The sequence below is a fragment of the Plecotus auritus genome (genome assembly GCF_963455305.1).
Source record: "Plecotus auritus genome assembly, chromosome: 10".
Taxonomy (NCBI): Eukaryota; Metazoa; Chordata; class Mammalia; order Chiroptera; family Vespertilionidae; genus Plecotus; species Plecotus auritus.
This window is the reverse complement of record NC_137785.1, coordinates 16,656,959-16,681,933: the sequence shown is the minus strand read 5'-3', so window position 1 is coordinate 16,681,933 and position 24,975 is coordinate 16,656,959. Positions and strand designations below refer to the sequence as shown.

Here is a 24,975-nt window from a genome sequence, read left to right as displayed (position 1 = left end):
GCTGTTGTCATTATTGCACATCCAGGGTCTGCCCACATGAGAAAAACAATAACAGAATAAAGGGGTTCTTCCCTCCAAAACTACACATGCAATTCATGACATCAAGCCTTGATTACAACTTGACTGTGGTATAAGTGACAGGTGATAAACCACACATATGTAAAATGTATAATGTGGTAACTGCTGACACGCATACACAGTCCCTGTCATGCAAAAGTTTCTCATGTGCTTTTGGACTCCCTCTCTCTGCACCCCACACCACAGTCATCAGGCAATCACTCAGCCTGTCTTTCTTGATAGATTAGTTTGCATTTTCTAGAATGTTGTATACATGGAATTACATTGTAAGCTCTCCTTTTGGTCTGGCTGCTTTCAGTAAGCATAATGATTTTTATGAAATGAAATTCTTATAACAAGATATGAATCTTTTTAAAGTGAACATTTCACGGGCAGTATAGCAACAATGTTGTTTACCCACCATGTTTCCACTACTAAAACATTTTCATCACCCCAAATAAAACTCTGTACCCAATGAGAGGTTGTTCCCATCCCCCAGCTCCTATCCCTCAAAACCACCAATCTGAATTCTGTCTCCTTCTTTCTTGTCCCCTGTTTTCTGTACCATCTACCCTGTCAGCCTGTACATCTTGTGCTCCACTTGTCCCAATGTCAGGGCACTAATCTAAGCCTTCAAGACCTTATTATTTCTCTGAACCCAGTTTCTCACCCCTCACATCCATCTAGCTCTGGGGGATGGCACCCCAATACGACTGCACCAGCTCCAGTGGCTGCTTTCTCAACAAGTAGGTCAGCCCCTCTTGTGTTCCTCAGCCCAACCTAAACCCACACATAGAGAGCCTTCCTACATGACACCCCTAGGTGCCATTGAACTCATAAAATGTTCTACACCCCAAAACGTCCCAATCTTTACAATTTCTCATCCTGACTCTGAACAAACCCCATTCCTCCACTACGCCTTCCTATGCTCCCTTCTGCTTACCCACAATCCAACTTTGGCCCAGTCTCCAAAACTTCACACCAAATACCTCAGTGGCCACAATAAGCAGGAAACAAATCAGAACCAGAGGAGAGATTTATTTCCATTTTCCAGGTTCTGCTTTTTGACTCTCTAAGGCCAGGCACATAGAGTTTGCCAAGCAACAACAAAAAGGGACGAAGAATGAGGACCCAATGTTTGGCCTGAGCTCTGGGTCATGGAGGGCTGGAATCAGGGTCGTCCAGTGTAAGCCTGCAGGAGGCTGACATCACAGGGACTTGCATGTTTACTGGAGTTGCTCTGTTATCACTGAATATTTGTGTAATTGTCTGTGATATTGTTCTTCGAAGGTGCAGTGAAAATGAGTGTGGAATGAGAACACTTTTGATGGTTAGGTCGCGTGTTCTCAGATCTGGTGCAAATGACAGTCAGAGGCAACCTGGGAATGATCTGGGAAGTCAGGCCATGTCCTGCTGTGAACCCCACATCAGAAGAGAGGAAGAAAAGTGGGAAACATTTATTTGGAGATTTGTAGCCACATAACGAATGAAATGGTAAAATATGGTAAGGATTGACACTGTAAGATGACAGGTTCCGCTAATCAAAGGTAGATGATGTCAAAGTAAAACTTGAGCCAGACAAATTTAGGGAGTCAAGAAAGTCCTTATTTAAGACCATGCAACAGGGCAGTGAGACTGACTTCAACACCACTGAAACAAAAGCTGGGTAGATTTTAAGAACAGGAGAAAGAATCATAGGCATCTGTGATTGCTAATTGGATTGACACAAAAGATAAATAAAATTCATGAAATCCTGACAGGAGAGTTTTCATTATTTTCATTATTGTTACATTTAAACCTCACTCAAGGATAATTTTTATTTATGAGAGACGAGAGAGAGAGAGAGAGAGAGAGAGAGAGAGAGAGAGAGAGAGAGAGAGAGAGAGAGAAGAGAGAAGAGAGATGTGAGAGAGAAAATATCCAGTTGCCTCCCATTATTGCCTTGACTGAGAACTGAACATGCAAACTTTAGATGTTCAGGACCAAGTGCCAACCAACTTGGCCACACTGCTGACTGTAAGCAGGTGTTTTTACATCTTGGTTTGAAATGTTCCCACCCAAGTTAGGCTCCTACCCTTTCTCAGAGACTGAGACACAGAAAACAGGAGAATTAAATTTTAACAGAATGGACCCCAAACCTCTAGGCAGATATTCTATGAATCATATCACTGGAAAGAAGTTGTGTTTTTTAAAAATTCACTTTTATTGGTTTCAGAGAGAGGAAGGGAGAAGGGGAGAGACATAGAAACATCAATGGTGAAAGAGAATCATTGATTGGCTGCTTCCTGCACACTCCAACTGGGGATCAAGCCTGAAACCAAGGCATGTGCCCTGACTGGGAATTGCACATAACTTCCAGGTTCTTGGGTTGATCCTCAACCACTGAGCCACTCCAGCCAGGAGGCAAGAAGCTTTTAAGGAGACTTAGGTATATTTCAAAAGGACAGAGAAAGAATCTGCAATTACAAATTGCAGTTACATTTCTAAAGGAAATGCTCTCAAAAAATAGGGGTAAGAGGCCTAGTCAGGAAGAAAGGTTAGAGACTCTGAGGGAATAATGAGGCCTCTGGTTCATAACACAGCTACTTTCTGCACAGCGGAGAGAAATACACCTAATTCCTTTCATCCAAGACCCAGTTTGCATCGTCATCAGTTCCTACAATTTATAAAGAAGTGCAAGTTCCCAGCCATTTATAAATAGATGCAAAATAGCTGAGAGACTGAACAGAGATAGCATCTGGTCTCCCAGAAGGCTGTGCTTCTGGAGTTTTCCATGGAGACATTACATTTCTCTCTAAAGTCACCTTCCCTTTGATCAAACGTCATCTCCAAGGAAGAAGAGTATTTTGATCCTATCACATATATGGCTGGTGTCATTCAATTTGCCCTGATTAATAACCTAAGTGCAGAGGAACTGACATTCACCTTATAGTTTGCTCTGATGCAGGTTTTTCTATGAAACCTGAGATGGGAGATTTAACAGCCTCTTGAGGTTAGGCGACCCCACCCTCACACTTCACCTGCAGTCTCCCTAGTTTTGGGTGATGTCCTCCTCTTAAACAGATTACAAGTCTTCATCAGGTCAAAATTAGCTCCATAAAAGGTGAGTTCATTTATAATTCTATTTGAACTAGGATATTTGCTAAGCCTTGCTTATATTAACAACGTTTCCAATTCTATTCTATCAACAAAAGGACAGGATGCTACTGAACTTATGCAAGTAAGTCTATTCCCATAAACATAAGAATACTCCAGAGAGCATTAGTAATCTGGGGGAAGGCAAAGGTCACTCTTGCATTGCACATAGGTGTTCTCTTGTCTATTCCCATCATCACAAGTGTCCAGGCACCCTCCACATGTCTCCCTGGAAATGGGAGAGAGCTCAGATTCCTGTGAGGCACATGGTGTCCCCTTCATTGTGGAGATGGTGCAAATGGGACCAACCAGAGATGGGATCCAATGTGGTATGTTACCTTACATCAACAATAATGACAATGCCAGCTCACATTTTTTAGTATTTATTAATTCATAGCAAGTCTTCTAAGCAATTTCCACCACCACAGGAAATCTAATAGGTACTTTTTTTTTTTTTTTTTTTTTTTTTTTTTTTTTTTTTTTTTTTTTTAGTTTAAGAACATAGGGGAAGGAAAGAGGATCACTAGTACTTGACATCTAACTCTACAGGCGCACTTACAAAGGTGCTGAAGGGGTTGGAGACTTTACACAGGTAGATCCCAGCATCCTCTCTCCTGACAGGGTCTATGGTAAGGGTTTGGTGGTCATCCGACAGTTTGATCCTCTCCGTGAACCGCAGACTCTTAGCATTGAATAACCACTGGGTGTTGCTCGCATTTGTGTAGCAAGTCATGACCACAGCATCCTCATTCTCTGTTACTGTGGTGTTGCTGGCTAGGAGTGTGGGCATACTCACTGGCGCTGTGAAGAAATAGAGGGTGAGAATGATTAAGTGTGGGCTTGAGACCTGAGGTCATGCTCCTGCCTCAAAGATCTCAGCCGTGAATCTGATTGTTACAAGGGTAATTAGGTTCCACAATAAAAATTAATTAATTCTAAATTTGCCATCACTCCCCAGACCAAATCTACCCCTCTGAACTGAAGACCCCTAAGAAGGAAAGATATGAAACAATGATTGATCTATTGATTCAAAGCCATCTAATAAGGCCACTGGGATTGGAGAAAAAATGGGGCTATGGCTACAGATAGACCTCAAGTGACTCAGATCAATTTCGCATGGTGTTCGTGACTCTGCTTAGGGACTGTTTCTCCTTCTGCCTCACTTCTCCTCAGTGAAGTAAAATGAATATTTGACTGCCAGGCTGACAATGTACTACTTATAAAATATTCACAGTATCTGACATAAATATTGGGAAGGAAAACTGCTCAAATAAGAGGCATTTGTTATTGATGGACTTCACGAGAGAATGCCCTGGGCTGATCCCTTGTGGATAAGCAGCTGCCAGGGGAAACTTTACTTCTGCTCCTCCCTTGGGACACTAACCTTTCTCTGGACTTTAAAGTCTCCCTGAACAGTCAGCTAATAATTTGTGGAGCTTGTCCAATTGGGCTCTCCACATACATTATCAGGTGAAGGACCAGGCTCCAACTCTGCCCAGACATGGCTCTTAGGGTTGAGCCCCAAGTGCTGACCAACTCAAGAGCCTTTGACCCTGGCTCATGGGAAATGGTAGCTTTCACTCAGCCCTTCCCAGGAGGCAATACCCAACCCGACACAGGCTCCCCAGGGTCTCTGGAGTTAGGACATTGTGAAAGGAGTGTGTAGAGGGGCTGACCAAGGTGAGCTTCTCTGTGAAGAACCCAGGGAGCCCCTCAGGCCAGGTCCTTACAGAGCCCTGCTGGTCTATCTCAGGTTCATGACCAGGGAAAGGGGCCCAGGGACCTGGACTGAGACTGGTCTCCCTGTGCTGACTCACTCCCATCAAATTGGTCCTTCTCTCTGTGGTGAGTGTCTCTGGGGCTGGAATCTGGGAAGGGAACTCTGACCTTAGTTAGTTTGTCTCCACTGTGTGTGTCCTGCACTAAATGCCCAAACCCAGCTGGTACATGATGCAGAGGGGGATGGCGGGGAGTCCAGGGCTGGCAGTCCTGTGTGTGAAGTAGAATTCACCCCACCCGACACCTAGAGGACAGAGAGCAATGACTCACGGTATACAATGAGCACTCCATATGCTGTTTCTCTTTGTGAATTGGGAAGAACAGCTGCTACCGTGTAGACTCCTAGGTCCCTCGGAGTGACTTTTCTTATGATCAGGGATCCGTCAGAGTTTACTGTCTCTCGACCACAGTATTCTGGCCCTGTTATATATTGACTTATACTCAATTCAATAGACCCAATAAAATTATAGTAGTTCATGTCTCCTCCCCTGTACCACATGAAGCCTATTACATCCGGAGGAATATTTTCGATACGTAGAATCACATCCTGCCCTACAACAGCTTGGTTTGAGACAATACCAAATTGTGCAGTGGTGCCTGGGATCCAGAAGGCTAAGAGGAAGTCTAGAAGGGAAGAGAGAAATTGATCAATATTTTGATCTATGTATTGGGATGGAGACATGAGGCATTTCTCTTCATCTCTCAGACTTGGTCTGTGTTTGAGTTCGTGTGTGCATCTCCTTGGTCAAGGTGAGCAACATGTCCAACATTGCTTCAGCACCTCAGAACCTATGCTTTTTTTTTTTAATTCTCTTTCCCAGATCTCTTTGTGGCTGTCCTCCTTACTGCCCTCAGATCCCTGTTGACACTCAGCGGCCTTCTTGAAATACCTTCCCTGACCACGTCCTCTAATGACCCTCTATCTTCCTCTCTGACCTGTCCCCCCTCTGTGCATTTCTGGGCACTTGTGGGTACCGGATGTCACAAGTAGATCACTTCTTGTCTATTTTCTCCAATGCAGTGTGAGCTGCAAGTGGGCAGGGTATTTTGTGATCTTGAGCCCCCCAGTGCCTGCAATAGGCTGCAAACACCTGTGGGTGCATGAATGAGTGTTCCCAGGCGTGACCATGTCCCATGTTGTATTTTCCCATATTTGTAGTTATTGGTGAGGACAATGTTTAGCACCCCTGGTTAAAATGTTTGTGCTATCACCTGAAATAAATTGTTATTACTGTGGTCAGTTGTCAATATTCAAAACTCTGTGATGAATAACTTAGCAAATGAATAGCAAATTGAGGTATTCCTGTCCCTCACCACTTCCACATCATGAGATTTTCCTGTTGCTGAGCCCCCTGTCTCATCCTACTCTGGGCCCCTGTCCTTTCACTCAGGTCCAAAGAGAAGCCCTTCCTCCCCTCCCAGAGTGCTGTCCTCCTCAGGAGTTCTTTCCACTATCGAACTCCCAACCTCCCTTCCATTCCCAGGGATTGTTCCCTCCTTACCAGCCAGCAGAAGCCCCATCCAGGTGACAAGTCCTCTGTGGGCAGAGGCTGCAGGGAACTCCATGGTGACTGCTGACTGCTCTGTCCCTCCCTCTGGGAGAAGAACTAAAGGTCCAGTAAGACTCCCAGGCACGTCTGTCCAAACTGGTTGGATGTGCTGTCTCTCTTTCTTGTGTGCTGAGCCTCCTCCTGGGGCAAAATAACCTCCCTGGTCATGTGGGCCAGGGCGGGGTCAGGCCCCGGACCATCCCTCTCTCTCCCCTCATTTTTGCCAACTATGTTACCCCTTTCAGTTTACCTTTACTCTATATTTTGGTTTCCTGGAAATGCTGAAGCCTCTGACAACACACACACATACAAACACAAACATACACATGCACAGACCCATGCCCACAAAAGCACTGGCCTGGGGCATCCATCTCCTGGTCATTCTCCACAGTTCCCTATGAGTGCACATTCGTTTTTTTCCTCAGAATAAGAGGTCTGGGCCCCTCTCAGGAATATTGTCACAGGGATGCTCCGGCTCTACCTTGTATGCCTAGGTGTCATTTTAGAAAGGCTGCCTCAGCAGCTGCCCAGCTTACATGGATGCCAGGATGACACGCTATGATGTGAGGATGGGGGGGCCCTGTCCCTCTCCTGTGCACAGGGAGGGTCTCAAGATCCTCTTAAAATGCAGAATCTGACTCAGCAGGTGTTCAGTGGACCAGAGACTCTGCATCTGACAAGGTCTCAGGGGAGGTGGGTCTTACTGGCCTGTGGAGCCCACTTGCAATGGCAAGGCAGATGAGAGCACATGTCCTCCTGAGGGCGTGACCCCCTCACCCCATCATTGGCCTCTGCTTCATCTTGATCTTGCGTCTGTCAGCACCACACAGAGAGTCCCACAGGCCCCAAACTGGGGATTATTTCTGGTTGTGACCCAGAAACCCAGCTGGGCACCCGGTCTTCCCTCTGTTCTCAAATGTGCTGGGAACATGGTATTTTCTCCCAGCAGGAAGGCCACAGAGGTGACTCACTGTGAGAAGGGGTCAAGCTAGGTGAAGACTGCAGAGGGACCTCCGTCTTTCTCAGGTTGTCACCAGCCTGGCCATTGTTTCCAGTGACAGAGACCCCATCACCACGGGTATCAGGAGGACATGCAGTTTCCAGGTGTGAAGGGTAAATTGTGAAGCAAGGACTGTGGTATGAGCTCAGGTGGCTGTGGGCTCCAAGGTCCTTGGGGAATGTTTTCAAGGAGACCCTCCCTCTCTTTGTGGTACCCTGTCTATGTCCTTCCTGAATATTCGGGCAGCCTCTGTCCTCTGCCTGGTGGACTTTTTTGAAGTCATGTCATCTTGCCCATCTGTGGTTCCAGGTATGAGTTGGGGAGCAACATAGAGATCCCTGAAAAAGCAGCTGCCCCTATACCGTCTCAAAGTAAGAAATATCCAAACCTATGGAGGATTGTTATGAGTATTTTAGCTGAATTGATGTCATATGACTGCAAGCAAGATCTCAAATACTGAGAAAAACAGCAGTTTTGTGGCTTATTTTATACATTATAATCAGAGGAGAAGATGAAAAAAGTTGCATGAAATCTATTGGAAAGTGAGAGAAAGGATAGCAGGGAGATTTCTAAATAAAATAAAAAGCAGAATGGAAAAACACGTATTATTTTTACATTGGAGTGTCCAGGATAGTTAACATTACAGCACATATAGAGGCTGTGCAGGGAACCAGGCAACATGAGCTCTCTGTGGTCTTGTATTCTGGCACCACAGGCTCTGCTTTCAATGGGTCCAGCAAAGAAAATTTGATAGAGGTATGTGATGTCAAAGGTATGTTATCCAAAATGCATTAGAACAGGGAAAGGGCTCACTTAACGTAAAGTCTGACATTTGCTAAGGAAGCTGTTGGCCTGTGACATGACTACCTGCCATCACCTGCCCAGTTAGGCATTTGTGATCAGACCACACTGTGCTTCAGTGAGCTTGTCAGGCCTGCCCTGGGGCCCCCTGGGCTTATCAGGATTCTTGCACAGCTCCTTTTTCTTTCACAGATTCTGGAAAGAGTAGGTGGGACAGCACAGGCAAGACTGAGAGGCCCAGAAAAATCTGCTAGTCGGGGCATGGAAATAGGTCTGATTCTGCACCTCGAAAACCAAAGCCCAGGTCAAGTGTGTATTTCCTGTGTTTTGTAGGTGCTTCTCAATATCGCCCCCTATAAGGCAAGAAGAGACCTGCAGGCAATGTCAGGTACTGCACTAGGAATGCTGACCAGGCTCCAGATGGTGGGAGATCACTGTGAGCCCTGGACAGAGGTGAACTCTGACCTCTACACTAAGAGCCAGCATCCAGGGCACATTCCCTGTGTGTCTCATACCTACTGATTGCATAACAGGGCCTGCTGGGCCCAGAGAAAGGACTGGCTTTGTCCAGAGTTTTATGAGTCCAGTGTCCAGAAAGCTGTCCCCTCTGGTGGATATGCTGTTTCAGGAGGATGTGCTGTTCCAGGTTTTCAAAGCCATGGCCTGGTGAGGGCTCTTTTGGTAGGGTGCTGGCCTGGATCGTTGATCCCCAAAATGCCCTCTGTGTTTCCCATCACAGTATTGCATCCAGTCCTCTGTGTCCCTGTCTGTCATCTGCTCTAGGGCTCCCCACAGGGCCCAGGTTCTGGAGCATCTCCAGATGAAGTGTCAACCAGGGGATTCTGTGGGTTCCTCTGTTAGGGGAGGGGATCCCACGTGGGACCCTCAGGACCTCTGAGATGGAAGCAAGCCCAGATCCTGGGTTCTCCTTTCCCATCCTCCTGAGGAAGTTCCCCTTGTTCCCCAGGACACAGTGTGCTGGTGAGATGTCTTTAGGGGCCACAGCCAGCTGTATTCACACCAGGGACCTTGGGGATGGGGAGTCATCCCCTAATTTCCTTGAGGTGAGGGTGAGCACTCTCCTGCCTTTGTAGAAACTCTACCTGGGATGGAGAATCCAGAATGTGTGCCAAGTCAGGGGTCTATGATAAAAGGGAGAACATGTGCTGCTTTCCAGGCCCTGAAGAGATGAGATGTGGAGAGGGCTGTGATTTCCTGGCAATGATATCAGATTGGTCTGACCCCTCACTGTTAGGAGGTTCCTGTCCCCCTTTCCTGACAGTAATTGGGGTACACACCTCACACTGGGACATCCCCGTATAAAAAGGGGCTGTGGCCTCCTCCAAAGCTGACACCAAGGCCTTCGTGTGGATAAGGAACATGTTCTGACTGCAAGTGTCACACAGGGTGACCGGCTTCCATTATATGGTTTCCTTCATCCATTTAATGAGTGTTTATTGAGTATCTGTGTTATTTCAGGTCAGGGCTGGGCCCTGGGAACGCCACAGAGAGCAGTAAATACGTGGGGCCTGCACTCGTGAAATTTATCTTGTAAGGAGAGAAAGGCTCTCAGACAAACATTCTATAAACATTTGTGTAGAAAAGTCTTTCGTACAAAAAATTAAGTGCTTATAAAATTATTAAAGGGCTAGAGAAATGGAAGTTAAAGAGTTGCCACTGGAAATTGTATTTTAAGGTCATGATGGCACAGCCCCCTCCCACAGGTAAAGAATTAGTTGTGTCTGCCAGAGGCCACCCATCAGTCAACACAGTAATAGAAATAAGAGACCCATCTTCTTTCCAGCTTCCAAATTACACACAAGTGCATCGCAGAGGCTGAGTTTAATTCACATCTGGATTCTTAATCACAAGGACCTGGGGAAATGGAGTATTTAACCTTTCAGTCTACCTCATATAGGAGGGAACATGGAAAAGGGTGGAACATAAATGCCATGTCCCAATACATGGCATGTCTGAGTCCTCATTCAGGCTGTGGGACTCTAGGCAAGTGATCCCACCTCAAAAAACTTAAATTTCCCTATGTGATATCATAGAAAGATATTTGGTGTTATTTCCTGGTTCTTTGAACTGAGCAACAAAAATACTTGGAATTTTATGATTTATAAGGGTGTTAAGAGTGTCTTTTGTGGTGATGAAGAAACTCTGACAGGCCTCTGGATACATGCAAGGTAAGGGTAGGTCACCACAAAGACAAAGCCTTGCTCCCCGAGCTGGCTGTGCGGTCGGGAAGACGCTCAGAAACCGGTTTCGGTCCCCTTTCTGTCTTTTGGTTCCTCTTTTCTCCCAAGTAAGGGAATAAGCCCTGAGCAAGGAGTGCTCCAGGAAACCGCACAACCAAGTGTTGCCTGGTGAGAAGTGTACTGTCATACCAGTTAAAAATTGTGACAGTACATTGTTGGAAGATGGCTGCTGACGGGAAGGCAGACTGTAAGATAGTGTGAGTGAGAGAACAAAGGGAGAGTGTATGACGCATGGGGAGTGTTTGTTGGTGAGTTGATGGACAGCTATGCTCCAGCAAACTGTGCGGGACAGCCAGACGGGGTTCCCCTCAGCGGGCAGCCCCCACTGCTGCTGGGTTCCCTCCCGGAGCGACCAGATCGGACATGGAGGACACTCCATCTTGAAAGGGAAACTGTATGTTACCAAGAGCCTGAAAAACTACAACTATGGAACCCAGGGAACAGCCCTCCCCTGCAGGCCTGGTCCCCCCCAACTGCTCTCCCCTGCAGGCCTGGGTCCCTCCCAACTGCCTTTCCCTGCAGGCTTGGTTGCCCAAAACTGCCCTCCCCTGTTGGCCATCTTGTGTCCACATGGGAGCAGGATCTTTGACCACATGGGGTCAGCCATCTTGTGTGTTGCAGTGATGGTCTATCTCCATATTACTCTTTTATTAGATAGGATAGAGGCCTGGTGGACGGGTGGGGGCCAGCTGGTTTGCCCTGAATGGTGTCCCAGATCAGGGTGGGGGTTCCCTTGGGGCGTGGGCGGCCTGGGCAAGGGGCCTAAGGTGGTTTGCAGGCCGGCCATGCCCCCTGGCGACCCAAGAGGAGGCCCTGGTATCTGGGGTTTATTTATCTTCTACAATTGAAACTTTGTAGCCTGGAGCAGAGCCAAGCCTTCTGCGTGCTCCGTGGGGGCAGCCTTTTTTTTTTTTTTTTTTTAATTTATGTATCTTCTACAATTGAAACTTTGTAACCTTAAGCAGAGGCCTGGGCCAGCCAGGGTGTGCAGAAAGCTTGGCTTTCTCCATCACCGGGGGCAACTCCAGCCTCCTGCTTTTTCCATCTCCATGGCTGCTGCCATTTCTTTTTATTTTTTTTTTCAAATAAATCGTTATTCAGATTATTACAATTGTTACTCCTTTTTCCCCACACAGCTTCCCTCCACCCGATTCCCACCCAACCTTCTGCCTTTACCTCCCCACCACTGTCCTCATCCATAGGTGTATGATTTTTGTCCAGTCTCTTCCTGAACCCCGCCCCCAAACCCCTTTCCCCCTGAGAATTATCAGTCCACTCCCTTTCTATGCCCCTGATTCTATTATATTCACCAGATTATTTTGTTCCTCAGGTTTTTAATTCACTTCAATTTTAGGTTCACTTGTTGATAGATATGTATTTGTTGTTCATAATTTTTTTCTTTACTTTTTTCTTCTTTCTCCTCTTTTAAAGAATACCCTTCAGCATTTCATGTAATCCTGGTTTGGTGGTGATGAACTCCTTTAGCTTTTTCATATCTGTGAAGCTTTTTATCTGCCCTTCAATTCTGAATGATAGCTTTGCTGGGTAGAGTAATCTTGGTTGTAGGTTCTTGCTATTCATCACTTTGAAAATTTCTTGCCACTCCCGTCTGGCTTGCATACTTTCTGTGGAGAAATCAGATGACAATCCTATGGGTGTGCCCTTGTAGGTAACTAACTGTTTTTCTCTTGCTGCTTTTAATATTCTCTCTTTGTCTTTTGCTCTTGGCATTTTAATTATCATGTGTCTTGGTATGGTCCTCTTTGGATTCCTTTTGTTTGGGGTTCTGTGCCCTTCCTGGACTTGTAAGTCTATTTCTTTCACCAGGTGGGGGAAGTTTTCAGTCATTATTTCTTTAAATAAGTTTTCAGTATCTTGCTCTCTCTCTTCTTCTGGCACCCCCATAATTCTGATGTTGGTACGCTTGAAGTTGTCCCAGAGGCTTCTTAAGCTATCTTCAACTTTTTGGATTTTTTTTTCTTTTTGCTTGTTTGGTTGAGTGTTTTTTGCTTCTTTGTATTTCAATTCTTTGACTTGATTCTTGTGTTCCTCTAGTCTATTGTTGGGTCTCTGTATAATATTTTTTATTTCTGTCAGTGTATGTTTAATTTCTAGTTGGTCCTTTTTCATATCTTCGAGGGTCTCGTTATATTTATCAGCCTTTTCTAGGATATTCTTAAAAAGCCTTATAACCGTGGTTTTGAATTCTATATCCAGTCGTTTGTTTTCCTCCATTTCTTTCCTTTGTGATCTGTTTCTTTGACGCCACATTTTCACTGCTTCCCTGAGTTGGTAGGGTAGATTTGTGTGCTAGGTTTCCTATATGGCCCAGTGGGTCAGCCTCCCCAGTTAACCTGAGGTGGACACTCTTGGTGCACCCCTTTGTGGATTGTGTGTACAGCCTTGTTGTAGTTAAGTCTTGATTGTTGTTGGTATCACTGGGAGGAATTGACCTCCAGGCCAGTTGGCTGTAAGGATCAGCTGTGTCTACGCTGGGAGAAGTTCGGTGCTGGAGACAGCCTTATAGGATTAGACTTGCCAAATTGAAATAGCCTCTGTGCTCAGCTTGGATGGTGTGGAGTCTCAGGGCGGAGCAGACAGTCTTGGCTTCCAGTCAGCCTTGCCCTTGCACGTGTGCGCCTCCAGACCTCTGCCTTCCCCGGCTCCCCAGTCTCTGCCCGACAGTCCAGATTCCCTGACAAGAGTGTGGGTCCCCAGGGGCTCACCTGGAACTGGGGTTCAGTGCAGTCAGAATTGGGGCTCAGTGCAATCAGGAGCTTCTGACTCCCTTCCACTAGGGAAAGCCTGTGGCAACCTCTGCAGCCTTTGTGCGCACTGGCACGCACGCACCACCAGAACTCTGCCTTCCCCAGCTCCCAAGAGTCCAGATTCCCCCCGTAAGAGCGTGGGTCCCCAGGGGCTCGCCTGGAACTGGGGTTCAGTGCAGTCAGAACTGGGGTTCAGTGCAATCAGGAGCTTCCTACTCCCTTCTGCTAGGGAAAGCCTGTGGCAACCTCCGCAGCCTTTGTGCACACTGGCACACGCGCCTTCAGTCCCCTGCCTGCCAGGGCTCCCCCGGGTCTCCCCAGGGTCTCTGAGTCTCCGGGTGCCTTTCTCTCTACCTGACAGTCCAGACTCCCCCTGTATGAGCCTGGGTCCATGGGGTTTTGCCCAGGACTGGGGTTCAGTGCAGTCAGAACTGGGGTTCAGTGCAGCCGGGGGCTTCCTTCCCCCTTCCGTCAGAGAAAGTCAGCCAGGCTCTCAGCCACCCTTCCTCTCTGTGAGCACAAAGACCCTTTGCCGTACCTCCAATTCTCTGTGAGTTTTTCTCTTTTCTTCTAGTTGTAGAATTTTCACTCAGCCAGCTTTTTCTGTGGTTCTGGATGGTGTCCGTTCTCTCTTTTAGTTGTAGTTTTGAAATTTTTTTGCAAGGCAGCAGTTTAGGTGCTTACCTATGCCGCCATCTTGGTTTCTCCTGTGGCTGCCGCCATTTCTGTTTGGGATTATGTATCTTCTATCATTGAAACTTTGTAGCCTTGAGTGGAGGCTTGGGCCTGCAAGGGCAGGCAGAAAGCTTGGCTTCATCCATCGCCGGGGAAACCCAAGCCTACCTCATGCTCTCTGTGGACATAGCCATCTTGGTTGGGTTTGTTTGCACATTATCTCCTGATTGGCTGGTGGGCGTGGCATGTGGGTGTAACGGAGTGATGGTTAATTTGCATATTATTCTTTTATTATATAGGATGAAAAAAAAGATAGATGCAGAGGCAGTAAAGCATCAAACAGACTTTCAAATTAAACAGGAATGATGCAAAGTGTTGGGGAGAGGGGGAAAGAAATCAACCAAATGACTGGTATGCATGCATATCAGCACAACCAATGGACACAAGACACTGGAGGGTGATGGGATGAGGGCATGTGACAGGGGGCAGGGGTGGCTGAGAAAAGGTCAATGGGGAAAAAAAGGAGATATATGTTCTACCATATGTAATATTTTAAACAATAAAAATAAATAAAGAAATAAAAAAATAAACAAAACCTTGCTTAGAAGCTAAAATTGCCTCAGGAGATGAGGGTACATAAAGTGTGTAGGAATTTTTGGTTGCCAATGTAAGAAGTGTTTAAATCTGTAGATAATTTTTATGAGTTTATTTGAGCCAAACTGATGAGAATTGCTGGAAAGCCAAAACTCAATGGACTGAGAAAATCCTTCAGAAAATGGGACTTTTACTTCTTATTTTATACATTACAATCAAAGCAGAAGGCATAAAGGGTTACCTGAAATCCATTGGTGAAATATTAGAAGGAGGGAGAAAGCAAATTGGGGAAATCTCTGAGATTGGATAAAAAGTAAAACAAGTAGACACATACTAATTTTACATGGGTGGGTGCAGAATAGTTAACAGTTAATAATTAATACCATGACAACAACAATGAGGGGTTCTGCAGTGCAGTAGGAAGTCTGGAAATAAAGAAATTACACAAACATTCCATAGGTATGCTACTGTAGACAGGCTCCGTTAAACTAAAGATGGGCCTTTGTTAGGGAACAGATTAGCGTAAGAGAAGACTACCCACCACGGCTCGCTTTTGTTTAGAACATTTTCATTTCAGATCACCCTATGTAGTCACTGTAGATCTCTGAGTTTGTAAGTCCCACCGCAGGCCTCCCCTGAGCTTGTCAGGTTGAGTATGGGGCCCTTTTATGTCAACACTTTGAAATTTTGGTCATAAGTCAATCTAAAGGATGCATTAATGACCAACATTTGGATTGGATAATGTGCTCCCACAGGGCTAAGGAGGCTCATTTCTAGGAAGCCTTAGTGTAAACATTTGTCTTGCTGAACAACGGACCATTGGGGATGGGCCAAGACTGTAACCTTGGATGGGAGTCAAGGCTGAATTTTCTCAAAAGTGAAAAGCAGGTAAATGGGAGGCAGGCAGGTTCCATGGGCCTTCACTAAGAAAATCAGTCTGGATTATTTCTAACCTGCCCCGGCCCGCGGGGCAACAACGAGGGCACGCAGGAACCACCTAAGAGAATGAAACAAACAAGGAACGCGAAGAAGGGAGGCAAGACAAGGTTCTGATCAAGCCTCGTTTTTTTAATTCGAGTGTTGCGGTATATAAGCACTCAGGAGGGGAGGGGTAGGATAAGGAGTTGCCATGGGATGATTGGTTGGGGACTGGGTATCTGTCCTAGCTGATTGGTTTTTCTGATGTGGGAGGTTCTTCTGGCCCTTGGCGCGCGCGGGCTTTGTTTGTTCTTGCTTAATCAGGAAGTAACGCTGACCAGGAAGTAAGACCGAACTGCTTTTATGGCTCCCGGCATCTCCTCCCTTTCTGTTTTTAAGCGGGAGTGGGCTTTAACCGAGAGAAGGAGTAGTGACCCGGCTCCTCCCGTGGGTTTCCCAAGCCCACAAGTATCTTTCGGGGAGGAGAGGTAGAGCCTGGAATTAAGGCTAGAGAGCCTTCCCTGTGGTGGCTGCGCCTGTCTTTAGGTCGGGAGACTCGGGATACCTGGTTTAACGCCTGCATTACCCGTCATCGGCTTAACTGAATCGCTCTGATTCAGTGCCTGTCTTAGGTTGCAGGTAGGGCCTATAGAAGAGCCCCTCAGCATATGCCGTCTCCTCTTGTCTTCATGGCTGAATTATTTCCTGCTAATTCCTCTCTGTTGCAGGAATCCACATGGTCCTGGAGTTTTTTGTGGTTTTTTTTTCTGAAAATATACAAACATATTCTCGACCAAAAGTTAATAAAGGTGTCTTTTCTATAAATTTGACTTGGGATCCTTTTTATTTTTGCCCAACTAATTTTCCTTTGGCTTATTTTGACACCATGTGTGCTTTTCATGGGTATCTTGCTGTTAGCATAACAAATGAAAATTAATTTTCAAAATAAAAATTTTTCTAGATGTAATTTACTTACAAGGTATTTTTCCTTACATAATATTACTCCACTATCCCCCCTTTTTTTATTTAATTATTAGGAGGCTTTTGGAAAATATATAATGCAGTCTTGATAACTTTAAATTTTAATTTTTTGCACAAAAATATGACTGCTTTAGGTTCATTGCATGTTAAGCAATTTTACCATGAAATGAACTACAAATAGAAATTTTGGTTAATACTTTAGGAACAGCCTTTTGTACAATTAGATTTTCTTGAATATTCCCTTATTTCATTTAGCCAATTTAAATTAATCTGAAAACTTGACTATTTTACTGTCAAATTAAATACTTTAACAACAATTTTAGTTAATGGAAAGGATTATATGCATCCTTGAGAAAGCCCTGAGCACTCCTGGATTTAGGCTAGATTTAGGTATAGGGCAGCTGCCATCAACCACTTCTCTGTTGCCTGGGTCTCAGTCTTAGCTGGGCCAAATCTGTTTGTTGCCTGGGTCCCAATCTGAGCTGGGCATGGGAAGCACGAAGCAGCCATGGGGCAGGAGACCTCCCTCAGAAGGGGCGAGTGTTCAAACCCCTCTAATGTTGGGGGGGTGAGGATCTGTGCCACACCTCTGTTGACCCCCAAGTTCTCTCCTGATGGCCCCCTGCGACTGTGCCTGTCTTAGGTTGCCCCTCCCTTGAGGAGTCTTACCCGTCATTGACTAACCAGCCATCCTCCGGGGCCAAGCAGGGTGATGTAAGGTTCAGTTCTGTCTCCTTGGTAGCCTATGCCTCTATGGCCTCCATGTCCAGCACCTGCCTTGGGATCCCCCCACTGGTGGGGGGCCCCGGCATTGATCATATATCTTGGGGAGCCCAGGTTTCTTCTCCAGGGAGGGCCCAGCTCACGCCATTGTGCGAGAGACAGATCTAGGGTACCATCCAACATGAGGTTTCAACCTCAGAATGAACTGAAAACTCAAGCAACAGCTGTGGGCAATTGAATTGTGAGAAGAGGGTTCCTTTTGACAAAAAGGGCCAATATAGAATGCTCAAGTACCTTCCCAAGGGGCCTTTCACACAGTGGAAGGAATTGAATCCTTTCATGTCCCTTTTAAATTGCTGCCAAACATTAAAAAAATTTTAGATTTTTTTAAGTTTGTTTGGATTAATTGTACAATATGCTGTTTGTAAAATATCAAAAATTATAATGACATTGTAGAATAATACCATGTAATTTCAAGTATATTAGATGTTTTAAAAGGATTTCTTTTAAGAAGAGAGAATAATTTTCTTGTATTACTCTGGGCCCTTGGAGCTTTACAAGAATCATCTCTGTTAAGGCCTTGAAATTTTAACATGGAAAAAAACCATCAAACAAATATTTATATTCATATATGATTTACTAGTTTTTGCATCCTCCATTCATATGCTAACTTGTTATTTATTTCCTGCTGGTTACTTGCCTCAGGGTGGGAATTTCAAAAGGGGCTGCTTAAAATGCCTTGGGAAACTAGCTTTAATTTGTCTCCCAGTTCATCTTCACCATCTTTAAAGCTAAAATCTCTAGGGTTTTTATTCTGTACACAGAAAAGTGTCAAGCCCAGCTCAAAAACTATGCGCACTCGTTTGTAAACTGGCCTTTTCACTTTACATGAGCACAGAAATCCCCGATGCATTTATGAATTTGTAAAAACTTTAATTCATTAGCTGGAAAAAGGAAAGATGGTGAATATGAGGCCTCTTATAGTGGCTTTCTTGGGGAGTGGTGTCTATATTGGATCGCCACGTGTCTCTCCCTTCCCCTACGTCCTGCTTACTTTAGGGGAAGTTTTTGCAACAGATCTGGCCACATTTTTTCATGCTTAAAAGACAGATCTCAAATTTTTTCTTTATAACTAACACCCAATTTGGCCAAGATCAGAATCTTCCTGCGGATTATTTTATGAATTTTAAAGAAAACTTTTAAGTAATCTCATTGTAGGAGAGCAGATAGCTTTGCCCTCTCCTGCCACCATTGAATTTCTCCACACCAGAGGCTGTTTCAGGAGTGGAGTTTCATTTCTTATTATAGATTTTAAATTCCAAATACAAACTAAGATTTTAATTTGAACAAGAAACCACATTCTTTAAGCATACAAACCAGGAAAAATACCATGTAAGGATATTCTTTGCTCTAAGCCAATGGCAATTCAAATTCAAACTGTACATTCTCTGCACCTCTCCCAGGAGCAAGTAATGATATTCTTCTAATCCTTTCATAGATAAGCTACTTCTTCCTAAAATAAGTCCCATGGTGCCCTTAGGTAATGGTCCATAAATCCCTGTAGGGATTGCTTGTGGACCCATATCGGGAGTTAGTACATATTTGGCGGTGGGACAGAGGTCTAATCCTGCACTGCCGGGGGTGGCCCGGAGGAGGGAACTGACTCCTGAGTGTGAAGGATCTATTGAGGGGGTAGCGTCTGTGGGACAAATCGGATAGCCCCCTGATTCAGTCCCTGGTTTGGGGCCGAGGACTGGCCCCTCTGGAAGTTTCCCTGTTTTGGTGGTAAAGGCTTGCCCTCTATATCCATTTTAGAGTAGCATTCCTTAGCCCAGTGAAGACCGCGCCGGCAGCGTGGGCAGGGGGTTCTAGGGGGTTTTCGATCTGATGAGTTGTTAAAGGGGGGTTTCTGGAGGGTTGGCGTCTGAGGCTCCTTTGTAGGACAGTCGCGAGCAAAATGCCCGGGTTGTTTACAGTTATAACAGGCTCTTTGTTTTTCCGGGCCGAAATTCTTTAAAGCTGCCCCTATAGCTAGGCCAAGAGAGTGGGAAGTACCAATCCCTGAACATAACTTGATATAATCAGAAAGGCTCCCACACCGGTACGGTCTTAAGGTTTCCTGACATATCGGGTTGGCATTCTCATAGGCAAGATGTTTAATAAATGTGCTCTCATTCTCGCCCTCGCCAATCAGCCGTTCCGCGGCATCAGTGAGGCGACTGATGAAATTGCTATAAGGCTCATCAGGGCCCTGTCGGACCTTGGCCAAGGAGGTTGTGGCTGAGCCCTTTGGGGGGAGTCGGCGCCAGGCCTTAAGGCCTGCGTTTTGAATTTGAGCTAATAACCCAGGGGGGAAGGCCGCCTGTGCCTCATTGGAGTCATAGTGAAAGGTAAAGAATTTTGTTTACTTTATCTTATCTGGGAAAATCCTGAACTTCTTAACTCCAGAGATTAAAAAGCAACAATGGAAAATGGAGCTTCAGGAAAAAAGCAAACCCTAACTGAAAGAGTAAAGTTTTTTACAGCTGTCCGTTTTATCTTAACTCTCCAAGGTCTTCCCCCTCCGCCAGTGATGGGAACAAGACCCTTAAACCTGTCCCAGGAAACAGCCCGGAGCTAAGAGCAGACAGAGCAAATAGTGCTCTGACAGATAAGAAAAGCAGGACATGAGATTACCGGATGGGACTGACTGTTGACTGGAAACTTAGGCCCTGTCATTAAACATGTTATTAACGAGCCCTGTTGGAATTTCCTGGCTGCTTTGTCCTCTCTTCCCCCCTCACATGTGTAACCCCCCGATGTATAGTTTTTGCCTATATATACTTGTAAGACTTTCTGCTCGGGGTTCGACTCCTCTGCTCTCGTGTGAGTTACCAGTTGAGCCCCAGCGCGCTGGAATAAAGCCTCTTGCTGTTTGCATCATGTGACGCCTCCTGCGGATGATTGGGGTTGCCGTCGATCCGTGGGATAGAGTAAGGGTCTCCCTCTGGGGGTCTTACAATAGGGACTCCGGCCGAGTAACTTATCTCTCGTCCAAGAACGCGAAGTTTTGCTTTCACTATTGCATTGGGCAGTTTCTCGGCAGTTTTCAACAAAATCTGTTCTCCAGAGGACATATTCACCCCCCAAGAGTGTCGCTCGGGCTAGAGAGATCCAATCATTAGGAGTTAGAGAGCGATCACTCAGGCTTTCAAGTATAGCTACTGTATAAGGAGCCGTGGGCCCGTAATTAGTAACCGCCGCCTTTAAATCTTTTATGTGTTTAAGGTTTAGGCGACGGTATTTCTGATTCTTGTGTTGGGGTTCGGGGTCTGGGTCCTCTGTTTCAGAGTCATTATCTGTAGGGTCTGGATCAGGATTTTGGGAGTCTGGGGGAGTATCATCTTCATCAGGGGAGTTTTCTTCCTCTTCCCCTATATCTTTTAAGGGGGGGTTAGGGCCGCGACTGCAGGTGACCGGGAAGGCAAGGAGAAGGGGTCTGTTTTTAGCCGATAGAGCCTGGGGCGGGGCTTTAGTTTTAGTTTTCCGTCTGTTGGGGGGTGATTTTGTTGAGGGAGGAGTATTCTGTTGGGTAGGACTTAGGGTGGAAAGCTCAGCCTCGAGGGCTTGAATTTCTTTAATAAGTTGGACATGCTCTCGTTTCTGCTGTAAAATTTCCTTTAAAGAAGAAACTTCTCGAGCAAGGGTTATTTTAGCTTGTCTGATGGGGTCAGATGGACGGGAGTTAAAATCTGGAAGAGGAGAAGGATGAACTATGGAATTGGGATTATAGTGGGGGAGGTCTATGAAGCGCCAGGGCAGTTAAGCGCCAAGGGTCATTATGATAGTGAGCCGCCTCCTCTTCTAAGGTTTCTTGTTCTTCGGGGGTTAGGTGATCCGAGTAATCTTTTTTAAAGGTAAGCGAGGGGTAGATATTGGGGATTTTTTCTTGTGGCTTTTCTGGTTATTTTTTAATATTTAAAGGTTTTTGGGCTTTAGGGGTCCCTGGGGGTTCTCCTGGGAGATCTATAACGACTGAAGGGCATGTTAAGGGGGGACAGGAGTTTTCCTTAAGAATCTCCTCTCCTGTTTTGATGACCTCTTTAACATCAGGGACCTGAGAATGGATTTTTAGAATGTCATGAATTAGGTTCCAATAAGAAAAGGCAATAACGGGAATCTTCTCAGGGCGAAAGGCCCGATAAAAATCCTGTAGGGCATCTCCTACCCGTTCCCAGCGTTTTTGATTAATAGTTCCTTCTAGGGGGAACCAAGGGCAGGTATCATGAACAAACTCAAAGAACTGCCTAAGGTCTTTTCTTTTAACCCTTATTCCTCGCACTCTGAGGGACATCTTGACACCGTCAAGGAACATTTCATGGGTACTCAAAGAATTCCCCATTATTGGTCGGCTGGATGGCTCTCCGAGTGACCCCTTCCCCCACGTAAGCCTCTGGGACGTATAATCCCCGTTCCAGGTCAGCCTGAATTTTCCCGTCAACCCAGGGATTCAGGCGGAATTACTCTCTTTTCGACTCTACCCTTTACTCCCTTGCTTGCGTGAAACAGTCGGTAGGTATAATCCACCTACAGGGATCCGCACAGACGGGAAGACCCCTTTTGCCCTCGTCAGAAGAGTAGGAATTCCCTTTGTTGAGTCTGTGAGGTGAACAACCTTTTGTTCAAAGCAACCTCAAGGTTTTAAGAGTAGATCTAATTGGAGAGAATTCGCGACAAGAAGGCCGGGCGACGATACTAATTCAAGTGAATCAGAGTTCTCACAGCCGGAGATGGGTACCCTTCACTCTTCCCCAAATCAGCAAGTAAGTGCTTATTAGTGGGCAGGAAGGAATCGACCAAGAGAGCCAATAATAGCAGTCGAGCAAAAAGGGGTGAAATGTTCTGAAATCTTGTTTGAAAAATCGTCTACCTACCTTACTCCGATCTGTCTCACGGTGGGTGGGACCGTGGCGATCTAGTGCTGAGACTTCACTCGCGGGTCCTCGCGGCAACTCTGGGGGGGTGCCTGGCCAGGGCTTCTCCAGTAGACGTTCTCTTCGGGGGTCCAGAGGGTGCCCCACGTTGGGCGCCAATTTGTCCCGGCCCGCGGGGCAACAACGAGGGCACGCAGGAACCACCTAAGAGAATGAAACAAACAAGGAACGCGAAGAAGGGAGGCAAGACAAGGTTCTGATCAAGCCTCGTTTTTTTAATTCGAGTGTTGCGGTATATAAGCACTCAGGAGGGGAGGGGTAGGATAAGGAGTTGCCATGGGATGATTGGTTGGGGACTGGGTATCTGTCCTAGCTGATTGGTTTTTCTGATGTGGGAGGTTCTTCTGGCCCTTGGCACGCGCGGGTTTCTTTGGCGCGCGGGCTTTCTTTGTTCTTGCTTAATCAGGAAGTAGCGCTGACCAGGAAGTAAGACCGAACTGCTTTTATGGCTCCCGGCACTAACCTATAATCCAAGCTTTGCTATCTGTCTCATTTCTCTGTATTTTGCCTCTAGTCTGACATTTACTCATAGTTTGAGGGCAACTTATACAACTCTTCAATTATTATCATCTGACCATGAGATGGGTTCCCGTTTACTATGGCCCCTATATTTCCCATTGGAAACACTCAAGTGCTATTCATTATTAATCTGATTGCTGCTGGCTTTGCAATTGGAAGCTATAATCTTAAGGTTTATGCAGAAACAAAGCTGTAAAAATGCAATGCTATAAATTACAATTACCATCTCAACATTCCAAAGTCAAGGAAGACAGTGAGAGTTTAATCAGTAAATTTCCTATGTCTCAGCAGCTGTTATAGAGGGCCTTGTTTGTAAAGCTTCTATTTTAATTAGTATAGTTAGTAATCCTTGCTAGGTTAAAGTGTAAGCATATGCCCATAATCAGGTTCTAGCATTCATACAAAAAATATCTTTCTCCACCTTTCTTTTCCACTAACTTTCTACATATTCCCTTTTTCTTAGTTTATTGCTTTTTAGTCATTCAAAAATAACCAACTTATGAAAACATGCTCAAAGTCGCTAATCATCTGAGAAATGCAAATCCAAATGACAATGAAGTACTATCTCACCCTGTCAGGATGACTATTGTCAACAAATCAACAAATGACAAGTGCTGGCAAGAATGTGAAGCAAAAGGAACCCTCATGCACTGGTGGTGGGAATGCAGCCACTATAGAAAACAGTATAGAGTTTTCTCAAAAAAAAAATTAAAAATGGAACTTCCATTTGATACAGTAATTCCACTTTTAGGAATATATCTCAAGAAAACAGAAAAACTAATCAGAAAGGATATATGCACCCCTATATTCATAGCAGCACAATTTACAATAGCTAAGATCTGGAAACTGCCTAAGTGCCCATCAGCAGACGAGTGGATTAGAAAAAGTGGTATATCTACACAATGAAATACTACGCTGCTGTAAAAAAAAAATAATTATTACCGTTTTTAACATCAGGGATGGAATGGGACAACATTCTGCTAAGTGACATAAGCCAGTCAGAGAAAAATAAATATCACATGACCTCACTCATTTGCAGAATATAATGAACAACAATCTAATGAACAAAAATAGAACCAGAGATATAGAATCATGTCTAACCATTGAAAAAAGACGAGGAATGAGAGAGTAAGAGATCAACCAAAGGACTTGTATGTATGCATATGAGCATAACCAATGGACAGAGACAGTAGGGGGGGTGAGGGCATATGCTGGTGGGTGGAAGTGTCTGGGGAGAGGTCAACGAAAGGAAAGGAAAACGCATGTAAAACTTTAAAAAATAAAAAAATTTAAATTTATTTAAAAGCATAGAAGTGCTTGTAATATTAAAAAAATAATAAGTAAGTAAATAAATAACCAATTTGCCTAGCCAGTGTGGATCAGTGGTTGAGCATCAACCCATGAACCAGGAGGTCACAGTTCAATTCCCAGTTAGGACACATGCCTAGGTTTCCAGCTCAATCCATCGCAGGGGACGAGCGGGAGTCAGCCAATTTATGTATGATTCTCTCTCATCATTGATGTTTCTCTATCTCCCTCTCCCTTCCTCTCTCTGAAATCAATAAAAATATTTTTTAAAATAACCTACTAATTAGGAAAAACTTCTTACTTTTAAATTCTCTTAAAAACAAACACATTCCATTCCTTTCCTTTGCAATAGCATATCTTCTAAATTTCAAAATGTTACCTGAAAGGCAGCCAGGTCCTGAATGGATTTGCTTAAGGCCGGCCTGCAGTTATGGGTTCTTGACTTGATGCAAGAAAGATTTCACAACATGAGTTCAGGTGATATTGAAAGTATGTTTTTTAAAGCTTGGAACAGTGAAACAAGGAAAGGCTTAGGAGAGAGGCAGTAGCAGAGAGACTAGGCAAGGCTGCTTGGGCTCTCTAGAAACATGGGAATAAAGTGAGTCTAGGTGGGGCTACTCTAAGCTCACGGGTAAAAAGGTTTGGGGGGCAGGTCAATGGGATTAGTCTAACACAAGCTGCTGCTGCTCAATCCTCCCCTGGTTGCAAGCTGCATGGGGACCTCATAGAGATTAAAAGAAAGAAAATTCACACAAAAAGAAGATGGGGTGAGAGCCACAAGGAGGACACACAATGACTTCTTTGTCTTGAGCACTGTTATTTACTTTCCAAAGGTGGGGATTTAGCAGAGGTCTCAGGGGAGATCTCAATAGAATTTTCATCAGCTTTCCCAGATGTCCCTTTTAAGGGTCGTGGTCTCTAATAATGGGTCAC

General features: G+C 45.2%; 1 protein-coding gene across 1 annotated transcript in view; it reads right to left on the bottom strand.

Annotated features, from left to right (window-relative positions):
* Nucleotides 1–3,715: 3,715 nt before the first annotated feature.
* LOC308235388 (cell adhesion molecule CEACAM21-like) overlaps nt 3,716–24,975 on the bottom strand; it is a gene marked incomplete at both ends in the record, with an annotated part of 33,000 nt that continues 11,740 nt past the window's right edge. Inside the window, one exon of the mRNA XM_080644148.1 lies at nt 3,716–3,993. Within this exon, the coding sequence (XP_080500274.1) occupies nt 3,716–3,993 (278 nt within the window). The remainder of the gene's footprint in view (nt 3,994–24,975) is intronic.